Source organism: Aulonocara sp. 'chitande type north' Nkhata Bay, linkage group LG8, assembly GCF_057382095.1.
Source record: "Aulonocara sp. 'chitande type north' Nkhata Bay isolate Kocher_YH1m ecotype deep benthic linkage group LG8, A_spYH_male_GT1.1, whole genome shotgun sequence".
In the NCBI taxonomy this organism is placed as follows: domain Eukaryota; kingdom Metazoa; phylum Chordata; class Actinopteri; order Cichliformes; family Cichlidae; genus Aulonocara; species Aulonocara sp. 'chitande type north' Nkhata Bay.
The window spans coordinates 15,971,868-15,986,669 of record NC_141351.1 but is presented as its reverse complement, the minus strand read 5'-3'; the positions used below and the strand labels follow the sequence as shown (position 1 = coordinate 15,986,669).

General features: G+C 39.3%; 1 protein-coding gene across 1 annotated transcript; it reads left to right on the top strand.

Annotated features, from left to right (window-relative positions):
* Positions 1-801: 801 nt before the first annotated feature.
* qrfprb (pyroglutamylated RFamide peptide receptor b) lies at positions 802-9,348 on the top strand. The gene is made up of 6 exons (XM_086303867.1): positions 802-1,345; positions 2,555-2,713; positions 3,937-3,998; positions 4,501-4,736; positions 6,689-6,786; positions 6,916-9,348. The coding sequence occupies exons 1-6, from the start codon at positions 979-981 to the stop codon at positions 7,311-7,313; spliced, it is 1,320 nt and encodes a 439-aa protein (XP_086159993.1). The 5' UTR covers positions 802-978; the 3' UTR covers positions 7,314-9,348.
* The last annotated feature ends 5,454 nt before the right edge of the window (positions 9,349-14,802 follow it).

The following is a 14,802-nucleotide window of genomic DNA, read 5'->3' as shown; positions in this document are numbered from 1 at the left end:
TAATGAACACAACAGAAACTCAGAGAGTTCCTTGATCATCAAAGTAGCAAAAGCCCGCTGAGCTAGTTCCTGCAAATGTTGTTGTAGGAAGTTTGCAATGCCAAACAAAAAACTTTAAAGGTCTTCACCCTGGAAATAAGACAGGACGCAACAGGCAACCAGTGTCCGATAAATACCCTGTTCACAGTGAAGCTTTTAAGTAAAGCTAATCTAAGAATGTGTTAGTAGTATGAATTCTGTGTGTGTTAGTCTACAAAAATAACAAAAGTACTGAGTGGTGTTCCCTGAGGAGACTAAGCTTACTATAGTGAAACTAAAAATGGTGTTAGATGAAACAAATAAGAACCAAAAAATTTCATTTCAGTTCATTTAAAGCTAATTTAATAAGAGAAACGTGTGAGCAGATCAGAGTAATGCCAGAGAAAAAGTCATCAAGTGATTAGATGACATTGTCTTGAAACCACAAAGATCTGTAAAAAAAGAAAATTGCATCCATCCATCAACAAAATCCATCTAGAATTTCAGGGATATTTCAATGTAAAAATGGTTTGAAAAATGTCCAGTTAATTTTCTTAATTAGCACCCTGCATGGAGTGTTAACTAAAAAGAGAAAGTTATAGACGGGTTAATTGTTTTAAACTGCGTGTATTTATAGTTTAACAGGACTAAACGATCTAATCTGAGGATAGAGGCATTTAGAGAGCCTATGGTACAACTTCGTCCATTGGCCTGTCACTTTGTCCTCTGACCAGGGCGGGCGCACACACTCACCCGTACGCGCACACGGAGCACTACATAACTGCAGCAGCAGCAACAGCATCGGGGTCTGGTGGATGAACGAGGCGAGGCAGCAACACCCAGATGCGCACCTGTAGGTTAAAAAAGCAGCTTTCCGCTGAGAGCTCCCGCTGATTGATTTCTTTATTTTACTTTCCCCGTGCAGCCAAGTTCGTCTCAAGGTTGAGGACACAGTTCAGGATGGCCGCAGCTTCGACAAATTCGGGGCAGGGCTCCACTAAAATAACTCCTGAAGTGCTGCAGGAGATGCTCCAGTACTACAACCTGAGCCGTCGGGACTTTATCAACGCCTACAACATCCAGCCGCTCGTCTACATCCCCGAGTTACCGTACAGCGCCAAAACCACCTTCGTGATCATGTATGTGGTTATTTTCGTCTTGGCTCTCGCTGGAAATAGTTTGGTCATCTACATAATTGTGAAGAAACGGACGATACAGACGGCGACAGATATTTTTATTTGCTCTCTGGCGGTCAGCGACCTGCTCATCACTTTCTTCTGCATACCGTTTACTTTGCTGCAGAACATCTCCTCTGAATGGTTCGGCGGTGAGTTATGAACTTATATTAAGCCACCAACTTTTTAACAGTACGTCAGGCACGAGGATCGTTTTCTCGATAAGAATAAGATTTAAATATTAAATCGCGAGACTGCTGCTGTGAGGGGATACAATGTGCCATTAGGTTACACCTCGGATTATCCATGACTTTAACTAAGCGCACAAGCTGAATAATAATGACACATGCTGCACCTCAGAAAGATGTCCCTTTCTATAAGCCACAGTACAGCTTCAAAAATGCAATGAATGAAATCTAGTACAGCAGCACATTAAAAAAAGAAATGTGCACATTTCAGGCACCAGAGAGAGTCAGTACAGGGTGGGAAAAACATCCTCGGAGGAATGAACTTTTAAAGAGATTCTTGGAACCCCACCATGAGCTAATGCCTTTAAATGGCAGATAAAGACCTCCTGTCTCTTAAAGGCTAAAAAAAAAAAAACCCAGATGGTTATGAGTCAGAAACCTGAAGGGAGTCACAGCGGGAGGCAAGTGAAGCACCGCTGGCTCCAGACTGCCAGTTGATCATATTTAGTCCCCCAAACCATGCACTGAAGTATTTGTGGATAAGTGGCTGTCGATGTGAACATTTAAATAATTAAATTAACACACTTATAATGTTTTATTCTAAAATTACAGACTGTTTTCTTGTTATGTCCACTTCTGTTACAGCATAGATAATGAAAGCTCATGCTCATATCAACATTTATTTAATGCAATGGATACTGAATATAATGAATACTGGATAATGGATATAACTAGAACAATTTGTTGTTGTTGCTTTTTATTTTTAAAAGGGGTGATTCTATTTGCAGAGTCTTTAAAGTGCTGTCTCCTCACAGTGTGATAGGGTGTTATTTCAATGTCTTATAGTATCTTAAGGCTTGTACATAACTGTATTAACTCTCAGTGATATGAAGCATTAAATCTACAACCTCTAAAAACACTATATGAATCATTACCTCTTGGGCTTGATGTTAAAAATCAGCATGTGGTTACTAAGTGGGAGCTGATATATTAAACAGTTTTTAACACTGACCTGCAGAAATATTGTTAAAAGCTGACAAACAACCTATCATAGCAAGAACATAGCCAGGTCTGAGCTTGTCATTTTAATAAATAGTCATCATAATTTGTAAAATGTTTCTTCTGCATGCTGCATTATATTCATTATTATATTTTTATTTTTTTTACTTGCAGGGGTTCTGGTTTGCAAGACTGTTCCATTCATACAGACTACAGCCATAGTGACAGGCATCCTAACAATGACCTGCATTGCTATTGAGAGATACCAGGGTATTGTATTCCCACTGAAAATGAGGAGGCAGTATTCGTCCAGAAGAGCATACAAGATGCTAGGTATTGATTGTTTACCAGAGTGGCATGTTGTACTTATGCATCCTCTGTTATGTGAGAAATATCGCAGCAATGCTGATTCACAGATAGAAATACATGGGGTTTTACATGTGCGTGTTGCCTACACTGCAAAGCTCGGAATTCTGCATGCCAAATTGACAAGACACTTATCAGAGATTCAAATAAAGCAAGTGTTACTCTCGAGCAAACATGCGTGTGAAATCTTTTTAGTTACACTCTTCTCAGATTCAGCCAGATGCTGAAAAATTGATCAAACAGCACTTTGTAGCGCAAATGGATAATGATCCAAAGTACACTGCAAAAGCAACCCAGGAGCTTATGAAGGCAGAAAATGGGATATTCTTCAATTGGCAGGGGGCTCACCTTATCTCAACTCAACAGGACATTGTGTTTAGTTACTTTAGACAAAACTAAAGGCAGAAAGAAGCACAAACAGGCAGCAACTGAAGATGGCTGCAGCAAAGTCCCAGCAGAGCATCTTAAGGAAGGAAATGCAGGATTTGGTGATGTCCATGGGTTCTAGATCTCTGGCAGTCATTGACTGTAAAGAGTTTTCATCCAAGTATTAAAAAAATAATCCTTAGGCTATATATCTAAAAATGGGTACCCTGTGGGACAGGGTATAAAAATATCGGTAATTCAGCAACAGTTAATACAAATCCTTCCTTAAACCTATTGAGTTAAACCTGAAAGTATGTACACCAATCACATCCTGACTGTTTAATTTAAATAGTTTCTAGGGGAAATAAATTCCCACAAGTATTCAGTGGTGAAGGTTAAGTATTGCCTGCCATTATTTTGTTCTTAAGTGGTTATTCTAAATTGGTCACAGGTCTGTAAGTGGGGTTAAGTAACAACCCCCCCACCCCCCACCCCACCCCACCCACCCACCCTCTTTAAGAAATACTCCTTTTAAATTTAAACCATGTCTAAAAAAGTCAATACATTATGCCATACAATGTCTGGTGTTATGGGTTGGGCTTTGCATTATTGGAATAAAGAAGAAAGAAAAATGCAGGTATCTCACAGAGATTGCACACGATTGACAGATTATGAATTACGTAAGAGAGGTATTTAATTATAGGGCTACTGCGACTGCTGTTTGTCACTAAAAAGTTGCTCTCCTTGAAATGCCTTAGCAGACACAGTATTAAAGTTATAGGTTTTCTATTTGATGGTATTAAATACTTGTTTGTTTCTTGCAGGACTTGTATGGATTGCCTCAGTGATAGTGGGCTCACCAATGCTGTTTGTGCAACAGTTAAAGGTAAGTGCCCTTCAAAAAACACATAAGATTGCCTTTTTTAGCTTGAAGAAGGTTCACATTCCTGGTAATCCCTCTGAACACAACAGATGAAAAGACATGTTGGCTTTATCTTAACTTTCCACCTGAATCAGGCTCTAAATTCACTCACAGCAGAGCCACAAATGTTGTGAATAGATGCTTTTTAATTGAGATTTAATTAAAATTTTAAACTACCCTAATTTTAATCTTGTGTTTGGGGTTTGGTTTTATTAAAGCTGTAAAAGTAATAATTTTTAGTTGGTGGGATGGCATAACATGATTATACCATATGCTATGTCCTCTCAGGGAAGCCTACTACTATCAGATGGCCTCCTTGGCACACCAAACCTGTCAGAAAAAAAATGCATCAGTGTGAATCAAATGTAGTAAAGCATTGGATAAAAACCACCCTGTCAGTCAGACCTACTTCAGCTGTCTTGACCGTTCTTCCATGACTAAAAGCTTTTCTTTTTCCATATCTCAGGTGAAGTACGATTTCTTGTACGATCACTACCATGTGTGTTGTCAGGAGAGCTGGAGCTCGGTGACTCACAGGCAGGCGTACACCACCTTCATCATGGTGGCCCTTTTCCTGCTCCCTTTGGCAGCCATGCTATTCCTCTACACATGCATTGGCATAGAGTTGTGGATCCGCAAGAGGGTGGGTGATGCCTCAGTCCTCAGCACCATGAACCACAGGGAGATCAGTAAGATATCAAGGTGGGTTAGACAAGTCTGATGGAGATATTTAACCGCCATATTTATTTGTAGATGACATTTCGTTTCAGTTTGGCCTTGTTTGCATTCCAATTAACAGAACTGAACTGTCAATAGTTGAGGGTGGAAGGTCAAGAATGGGGGCACTGTTGTTGCATTATTGCCCTTGCTGCATGGTCTAGTCATCTTTACAAAAAGAAATGAACCTGCTCTTCAAAAAAAAATAATAATAATTTAAACTATAAACTTTTATTTTATTTTTTATTTTTTTGGTTAATTCAACAGTTAAGCAAAGAAAGAAGAAGAAAAAGAACACCTGTATTTAAAAAATAAGGAGATTAGGTGACATCTACTTGCATGCCATGTTAGTTGTTCATTTTACGCTATTAATATCAGTGCAAGACTGACAGCAATCCAAAGAAATTACAGTTAGATTCAAGGGAAGGACAGAACATTATCTTTACTGACTGAAACTAACATTAACAGGTGGTTTGCAAGAAGATGCAACACCTGCTCTCCGCTGTACTCCACTCTACTCTCCTGGACATAAACTATTAGTCATTTGAGCAATGTTGTTGCTCTTGTGGAGAGAACATGTGAAAGGCAGAGACTGAAATGGGTATATGTTTATACATTTAGGGCCAGGAGAATCGTTAGGGCACTGCACTTAAGATACTTTTGCCACCAGGTAGCATAGTTTGGACCTGCAATATGTGATACTGGCTGAGTTCATTAAAGATTTATTGTATTGTGAAAAAGAAAGCTTTTATAGGACTCTAAGTAAAACTTTAAAGCTTCCATCAGAATTAAGAGATCAAGCAGCAGCCAAGTACTGCTAATCAAATACACTTGATTAACTGACTATCAGCTATGTTCGAGCACCTTATAAAAGTTGAGGTTTTGGCAGTTTGGTGTTCTAAAGTATTTAGGTGTGTCAACACAGTGCCGATTTCTTTACAGCAAATGAAACCCGAGGTCAGACTGTGCAATGCTCAGGGAAACTAGAAAAGATCAAGGAGCTACATCTCAGTTAGCATGTTAAATGTTAATGTTCATGACAGTAGAATTAGAAAGAGATTGGATAAATATGGCTTGGTAGAAGCGTTGCCAGGAGAAAAACTCATCTTTCTAAAAATAAGTTAGGTTAGTGTTTCCAAGATTTCATCTAAAGAAAGCACAAATTTCTAAATAATGTCCTTTGCACAGAGGAGAAAGCACAGATGTTTGGCTGTAATGCACAACACCACATTTGGCAAAAAGCAAACAGAGCGTATCAGAACAAACACATCATACCAACTTTCAAAAACAGTGATGGAGGGTTGATTTGGACTTTTTTTTTACAGCTACAGGATCAGAAAACCTTACAGACATCAAGTCAACCATGAAATCCTCTGTATACCAAAGTATTCTGGAGTCAAATTTGAGGCCATTTATCCGACAGCTAAAGCTTGGCCAAAACTGGGTAATACAACAGTACGATGATCCCGAGCACAGAAGCAAATCTCCAACAGTTTTGCTGAGAATAGAAATTACTCAAGGTGTCACAAATGCACAAAGTTCAGACCTCTACCTTACTGGAATGCTGTGGTGGGACCTTAAGGGAGCTGTGCAGGAACAAATATCCAAAATCCTCAATGAACTCAAACAACGTTGTAAAGAAGAATAGGCTAGAATTTCTCCACAAAGATGTGAGAGTTCAGAAAACAGCTTCTTCGAGGCACTGCTGCTAAAGGTGATTACGTCTTTTGAAGAAATTCACACAAATACAGACTCACTTCCACAGTGACTCACTGTTGCATCTCTCTGGTACATTCCAATGCAAGAAGAGTGCCATGATTAATGTTCCTGGTCACACCTGCTTTTTCCCTGCAATAAGACGTGTTACATTTGTGTAGTTTACATTTTTTTATATAACGATTTTGATTTTTTGATATTTTTTTTTTAACCTTCTACAGGAAAAAGAAAAGGGCTGTGAAAATGATGATCACCATTGTTCTGCTATTCACAATTTGCTGGGCACCCTTCCACACAGTCCACATGCTGTTTGAATACTGTAAGCATTGCCTGGTGCATTAAGGGGTCTGTGGTTTCAGGAGTAAATAAAAAAAGATCTTGCTTAAGTGCACATTTCCATTTATTAAAAGCCTCAATCCTCTTTATGTGTAATTATCCTGTCCTCCAGATGACCTGGAGAACAAATACGACGGAGTCACACTCAACATGATCATCGCCACTGTTCAGGCCATCGGGTTCTTCAACAGCTTCAACAATCCCATCGTCTACGCCTTCATGAACGAGAACTTCAAGAAGAGTTGCTTTTCCACCCTCTCCCACTGCGTCCGAAAGCCTACCCAGCAGAGTGGCGCTGTGGCGGCGCCTAGACTGAGTGTGCAGTTCATCAAACCCCAAAGTAGAGAAGCCTTCCTGGAGCCAGACGAAGGCAATAGCCTGGAGCCGCACTCAGCAGAGAAGGGCCCTTCGACGTCATCACACGGAGAGAGCTCCCTGGAAATAATGGGAGAGAAAATCTCCACCATTCAAACGGAGCTCCCTGCAAACAGCTCCTCTCAAGTAAAATGAGAAGGAACTGTCCCGGATCTGAGGTGTTTTAACTGCTTACCTTGGATTGCCACGCTTGCTGTCAATTATTTTCACTTGGGGCCAGCATCTGCAAGGCCATCAAATGTGATTTCAGGTTTCACTGATGTGGCTGAAAGATGCAAAAGTCCAACAGCTTGATAATTTATCTCTGCAGAGCAAGGAGTTAGGGAATGTATTCCCATGCTGGTCAGGAGCGCAGAAGAAAGATTTTTAATGAATATCACAAAGAGACACTTTAACTATAAACTGAGTATAGGGTGATCAGACCCTACTGAGAAATCATTTCCGCTTGTCTCTAAAATCTGGAGGACATTCAGCAGTTCTTCGTGAAAGCATAATAATGCATGAGTGTTCAATGTCACCCCAAATGATCTGAAATTGTATTACGGCACAGTAGGAACTGTTTGGAAATGAAAATGTAGAGGACGTTGCAGAGCTATGCTTTTAGAAGAGATGCCTAATCTTTCACCGACAGCTAAATTCGCATTAAGTTTGCATTTGCATTCAAGTCAGCAAAAACACCTCGTTTCAGGTTAATTCAGTTGAAAACCTTTAAGATCAGAGATTAACCTCTTTCCATGAGTCACCATCCTTTAGATACAAATTTTTATTATATCACAGAATGTGTGTAAGCCTATTTTGGACTATTTAATCATAAGCTGAGCAGGTGAAATCATAAGAAAGTAAATATAGCCACTGTACAGTTTAATAAGATTAAATCTCACAATACATGAAGGGATGAATACTAATTTTCAAACCTCTTCGCACTGTCGGCTGTCTTAATACACTGCTTTGCAAGGTTGCTGCTGCATACAAAAATAATCTTCGTCTGAGCTCACAACAACGGGTGCGTCAATCAGAACACACAAACATGGCAAACCCAACACATGCACAACACATTATGTCAGCATTTGAAGTTGTACATCCTTATGTCTTAATAACTGGAAGAAATCTGCACAACGTGTTAAACACAGATCTGCCCCTCTTTGTAGAAACCAGAATCATACAGGAACTAAGTCACAGAAACACAGCAGGAAAGGGTTCAATGGGCTTTGCTTTGATGCTTTTACAGAATGAATCACAGTTTACACAACTGTTCTAACTGTGGAACAGTCAGACTGGGCTGTATCCCTAGTTCAGTCTCTCACTGGCCATTGTTTACACCATGATCCATTATAATTGCCCTAATCTAAAAGGTTCTCTCTTCTGTTGTCCACCACGTCTCCCTCTGTGAGCCATTTTAAATCTTCTATCTTATCCAGCCACTACTAAACAGAATTCTCCTTTCAGGAATATAGATGAAAATATGAACAATAGCACTTGAATAAGCTTGCAAAGCGTATTTTAACAAAACATACAGTCATATTTAATTTCCTAAATGGCTGTCCATCTGACAACATCAATGAAAATTGGAATGGAAGTGGGTGGTCATAAATTTAAGGCTTTCTTAATGACTCAAAGTGCTTTGGACTACAAGCCAAATCGACTCCATTTATAAGTGATGCAGACAGAGTAAAACATTTAGAAGGTAAAACATACTCCACATTTATTCACAATGTAATGTGTGAAGGCTGTAGTCGCTGATGTTTTTTGTGCAAAAAGCAATGCAAACGCGAACACAAAGAAAGTGATCAGTGGTTGTTCTGTTGACCGTCTGAAGAGTTTTAGAAATGCATACTGAATGCTGAACAATGAATGTAAACAAAATGAGGTGTTATCATGACAGAAAGTCTGTCTGCCTTTTATTTTATCACCGACTGTGGAAGAATGAGATGTTCAAAAGAGTGAAACAGCCTAAACCTGCTGGATATACTCGAGCGAGTAAGCGAGGTACAAGTTGTGACTGTGGACTTCTTATAAAAACACAAACAGAAGAGTTTGTAAAGTCGGTCTGTGTAATATTTTTGCGACTCTGATGTCTTTAGTGTTAAAGTTTAAGTACCTGTTCATTTTGGTGTTAAACTTTCTGTCTTGGAGCTCATCAATTGTGCTTAAGGGACAATACATATATATATATATACATATATATATATATATACATATATATATATATATATATATATATATATATATATATATATTTCTAGGTTATCTATATTTGGCCTAGATTTGCTTTGCACGTTTTTAAGTATTTCATTCCAAAGCCTTAAATAATCCCTGTCAGCGCGGAAGATAATGGTATTGTATATAGACAGGGTCTGCAACGAGACCAGGCTTAGTCTTTAGTGCAGCCCCGGGTAGGGGAGGAGCTTAGCTTCTCTTAAACCATGGCTGTTACCGGTACTTACCGGTGTACTGTTGTGAAACTGTGGAAGTTTTAAAAATATTATCAATATGCTACTTTTAGCATGCATTTTGAGTTTTCATGAATCATGCTAAAATTTGCAATAGAGTGCACTACTGTAAATAAGCAGCATCTCTCCGCCTCAGTGGTACTGAACAATCAGACAGCCTTCTTATCTCATTGCTGACAACATGTTGGATATAAAACTGCCCGTTTCTACTATCTAACACACACAACCTTTGCATGACAGGATGCGCACAATCCACGATCCTAAACACAAGTTTCATGCTACATATGAGCGTGCTCACCAGAATCAAATCAGGGTTTCAGAAAAGTTTTAATAGGAGCTCAAATTGTGTTTATTCCTTGCAGCCACTTGCAAACGTGTCAGCTGTAGTTAAATCTGTGAAACTGGAGACGCTTATTAAACTCTGAGGAAAGACTCCTACAGCAGCATACAGCAACACATGATTTCAGCTCCTTTTAATCTTTTATCAAACTCAGATTACATGAATTATTGGTGAATCCCATTGATAGCCGCCTAAAGGTGCATAGCATGTGCCTTTTGTGTTCTCTGAGCATGAAGTTCAGGCTTTGCATCAGTTTTAGTATTTTTCTGATTTTTGACTGATTGTGATTGCCCGGATTATCAAATGTAATTGGATGATGCTTCGTGTGTGCTTAAAGCTATGTTTAGTTTAAACAGCTGGGCCCTAATGATGCTTTAATTTTGATGTGTTCTGCAGCCTTTTTGAATCATTTCAGCTGTTGAAACAGCACTGTCTTTGTGTCATGGGACCTCTTGATTTACAAATTTACACAGCACTGAGCAATGCTCTGATTAATAAAAGAGTAAATCAGGAGAAAGCCCCTGCTGTTTTTCTTTGGAGATCAGAAATATGCTGTTCATTTTCAGTAGTATTTCCACTTTATATCTTATTATCCTGTAGTTTATGGCTTTGAAGTAAAAGGCTATAAATGTCTGTCAAATCTTAGCTCTTGGAGAGAAAGCTCACATAAGCAGTAGTATTTTATGCTCTTGATGTAGTAAAATATTCCTCTCTATGGTTACTAAAGCGCTCTGTGGTAAGTAGTCTGTGCTGGTAACAATAGCTTGACTTTACTTTTTACAACTGTGCAGGATTTAAAGATTTCATTGACAATCAACCCATCGTTCATTTAAAAGACCGTGACTGGACTGAAGGATGTTACCAGACGAAGCTTAAAGGAGTGAACGGGAATTCACTGCGACATGTTATCACTTAAGCATGAGCAGGCTATATTTGTGTACGAGAAGACCGGATCGATTACTGCTTATTTCATGAATTATTTCTTGTGCATTAAAGAGCTCTTTCTGTAAACTCTGGATATTTTTTTAGAGTCAGAATTCCTTTTGACAGCAAAACTCACTTTTGATACAGTACTGCAAAAAAGTCTTGTGCCACTTCATCTTTTCCAGTTTTTGCTTCCAAAGAGTCTGAGCAATTTCAAATGTTAAAATTTAAAGTGGTCTTGAGCAATCCGGTCTTTAAGTCTGACGTCACTAGCCGTGTCTGGGCCTAAACTCCGCTGCAGGTCCATATATCAAACAATCACTGTGGCATTACTGAGAGTTGAAAAACTGTCTAAAGTCTTTCATCTTTAATAAAATGATCAGCGTTCTGCTCTACCAGGTGTAACAATTGAGTTTAACATCCAGCCATCCGTGAAAACGGAATTTAACGGAGTTAGAAGTTAGCAGGAAGTTAGCTCTCTAGCTTCCATCTAAATACAATATAGCATGTCCTGACTGTGGGGTTTTGGAAACAAATTAAAACGTACAGCTCTACTATCACTTCCAACATAAATGAAGACAGAAAACTAAACAGCAGTGACGTTTGTAGGGTTACTGAAGTTTGGCTAGCTGGTATATAATGATGTGCTACGTGACCGCTAGTGACACAGCTATGTTAGCTATAAACAAGCTAACTTTTTTTCCACTCGATAAAAGTTAACGTGAGGGTTCTCGGTAGTCAGGAACAAATGTAATCGCATGGCAGGAAGCTGTAAACGGACCAGAGGCCCGTTCTTCGTACGTCGCTTACTACATCCAAGATCAAATGACACATCCAAGATCAAATCATCGCGCTAACCGTGAGCTCGCTAATCCGGTTCCCCGAACACACCTGCTGTTGACGATTACTACAGCTGGACGCAGGAATGTGACATCACTGGGTGTCGTAAAAGGGGCTACGCATCGATAGTAGAAACATTGATCGGCAACCTGCTGATTGGTCGGCGAAAATGTCCAAAAGGGCGTGCTCGGTATTTTCCGGCAGCAGAGCAAGAACTCATGAGTGAGGGATTTCAGGAGTTTCAGAGTTTAATTAAAACGCAAGAGAACACTGCAAAGGCTGCAAAAGCAAGGAGAGAGGGCTGGCAGAAAGTTGCTGACAAATCAAACTCGTAGGTAATTTAATAATAATAATAATAATGGATTGGGTTTATATAGCGCTTTCCAAGGCACCCAAAGCGCTTTACGATACCACTATTCATTCACTCCCACATTCACACACTGGTGGAGGCAGCTACGGTTGTAGCCAGGCTGCCATATCGCGCCATCGGCCCCTCTGGCCAACACCAGTAGGCGGTAGGGTAGATCTATCATATGACACTATATTGTCCAATATCATATGGCATTATATTATATTATAATATGTTATATTATATCCCCTTTCACATTAGAGCCACAACAGGACCCACAAGAACATGGGAACAAGTAAAAGTGGAATACAGGAGTATTCTACAGAATGGTAATATTTATCTCTTAGATTGCTTTGCGTCTCTTGGCAAGGTAATACTGGCCTGTAATACTCTGTTAGTTTGTTCATAACAGCAACCAAGAAAAGGGCAGAGGAAAAAAAGACAGGTGGTGGTCCTGCACCCCCTCGTCAACAAGTTGGTTAAGTAAATAATACCCTCACGGGAATATCGATATCTCTCTATGAGCACACTGTCGCGCTGAGCTAAAGGATCCTGTCTGTCCCGCAATATACGCTGAATTCTGAGGACTCTCCTTATCAATCTTGCACCTTCCGCAATGGGTTGGTCGCGTATACGGACAGGACATGGCTGCGACAGGCTTCCCAAATCCACCTTCGCTTTTATAGCCGTGGTCTCTCATCTTGATTACACGAAGTAATTTACAATTACTACTCTGAAATATGAATTACATCTGTAATAATCACATACATGTAATAGAATGTTAATAGTACATTTCCCTTTTTTAGGAAATGACCTGTATGTATCTGTGTGACATCAATAAAAGGATCAAGTGCTGCATTATCTTTAGTTACATTGATAATATTTATTTATGGTGAAACAGTGGAAAAATATCGCTGTTGCTTTCGTATAAATGAAGCGGACATACCTGCGTGGCCGCGATCTAATCCTGTTTACATAAAGTAAACCTGCTCCCGAGCAGGTTTACGCTTACGGCTCTGTTGCTATGACAGCAAGTCCCGGATGAGCTTCGGGGAACCGACTGATCCAGGATCACGCGAAATCGTCAACAATCTAATCCGGCTAACCTACTTAGCGAGGTACGAAGAACGGGCCCCAGACTTCAGTCAGGAGAACAACTGAGATAATCCATCCACAATACGAGGTTAGTCATTCATATACTGCTGCATGGGCTGGGCTGTAGTTACATCGTAAGGTTTTAAAAACTGAGCTTAAATAAATGATTAGTGGTAATAAAAGCCGAGGGAGGTCAACAGTGACCACTGAGTGTTTTAGGAGCTTTTTGAGATTAAATAGAAGAAAATACAAAACATTAAACATGTTAACAACACAAAAGCCATATTAAACGCAGACTACTTTAGGCCCGGAAGTAGGATTCGTCACGTCATCACTTAAAGACCGGATAGTTCGAAAGGTTTTTTAAACGTTTTAGGACACTGGCTCCCTTTTGACTCTTTTATAGTCCAGTCCATGAAGCTGAACATTTCTGGAGGAATGCTTATTGTTTGTTGAACCAGTTAACACTTACCTATGAATCATTCAAGCATACATAAGGCTCTATAGTCAAGGCTTGAACCATGGTTATAATTAAACACAGCAGACAACTTAGCAAAAAAAAAAACATTTTAAATTGCATCTTTAGGCACTTGATTATAAACAGCTTAGATAGATAGAAAAGCTTATACATAGATTTAGAAGCAAAATAAGTAATTTTCATAGCAGTGTATTAAGTTTTATGCTTAAGTCCCACCCTTTTCAGTGCTAAATTTAGACAGTTTGAATAATACTGGAGAGAACAGGCTGGGTATCAAAGTGTAACTACTTTGTTTTCACCTGTTGCTTGAAGAAAGGAAACACCTTCTACTTGTGATCTCAAAAGAAAGAAAAGCAATGTTAAAAAATGTGTTGTGTTACTGTGAATATCTAAGCAAAAGAATATGAACAGTGAGACAGTTTAAACCTTATTGTGATGTTTCAGTTTTTTCCTCCCCTTCTACTCAAAAGAACAGAATTTCTCTTCCAGAGTAGTTATGTGCTTAAGGACACACGCACAGGGGCAAACATTTCTGAAAGAGGTTATTAATGGGACTCATCAGAATTCAGCTCAACCTGATATCTTGCTGTAGCACCTGTAATGCTAAGCAAACTAACAGATGCCTTGCAGCAATATGAAATACGCAAGTGCTTAGTTATATTTGAAGAGTCAAAAAGAATATGCCACCTAAAATCAGTCTTTTAAATATCAAATATTTACCCCATATAGACAATAAATTCTGTTATTATTAGTTCTCAATTATTCTATTCATGGAAGCCATTAAGGATTCCAGTGTTAACCCAAAGTCACAGCAGGGGAGGGGAGAGGGCGTAATTGGTCATCGGAGATAAAACGATAAGATTTCGCCTGCAAGCTCCAGGGGTCTTCTGAAGTTCACAGATGAGTTTCCAATGAATCAGAGAACGTGACTGGCATACACTGTTATGGGCAAGAAAAAGGTTAAACACAAACCTTTGGTTGTTGCATTCAGATTAAAAGAACTTTCACTGGCGAAGGCTGCCACAACCAATGACAAGTTAAAAGGATAAAACAAGCCAGCTGGGCCCCAAAAAGCATTTTGACCATATTACTGTATTTTCCATTATAGCACTCCAAAAGCCTTTTATTTCCTGATAGCACAGAGACAG

What these genes read in the sequence shown, in the direction of transcription:
- qrfprb (XM_086303867.1), top strand. Translation starts at nt 979, where the DNA reads ATGGCCGCAGCTTCGACAAATTCGGGGCAGGGCTCCACTAAAATAACT. An exon ending in CTCCTCTGAATGGTTCGGCG is followed by an intron (nt 1,346 to 2,554) that starts GTGAGTTATGAA and finishes TTTTACTTGCAG; the next exon opens with GGGTTCTGGTTTGCAAGACT. An exon ending in GAGATCAGTAAGATATCAAG is followed by an intron (nt 4,737 to 6,688) that starts GTGGGTTAGACA and finishes AACCTTCTACAG; the next exon opens with GAAAAAGAAAAGGGCTGTGA.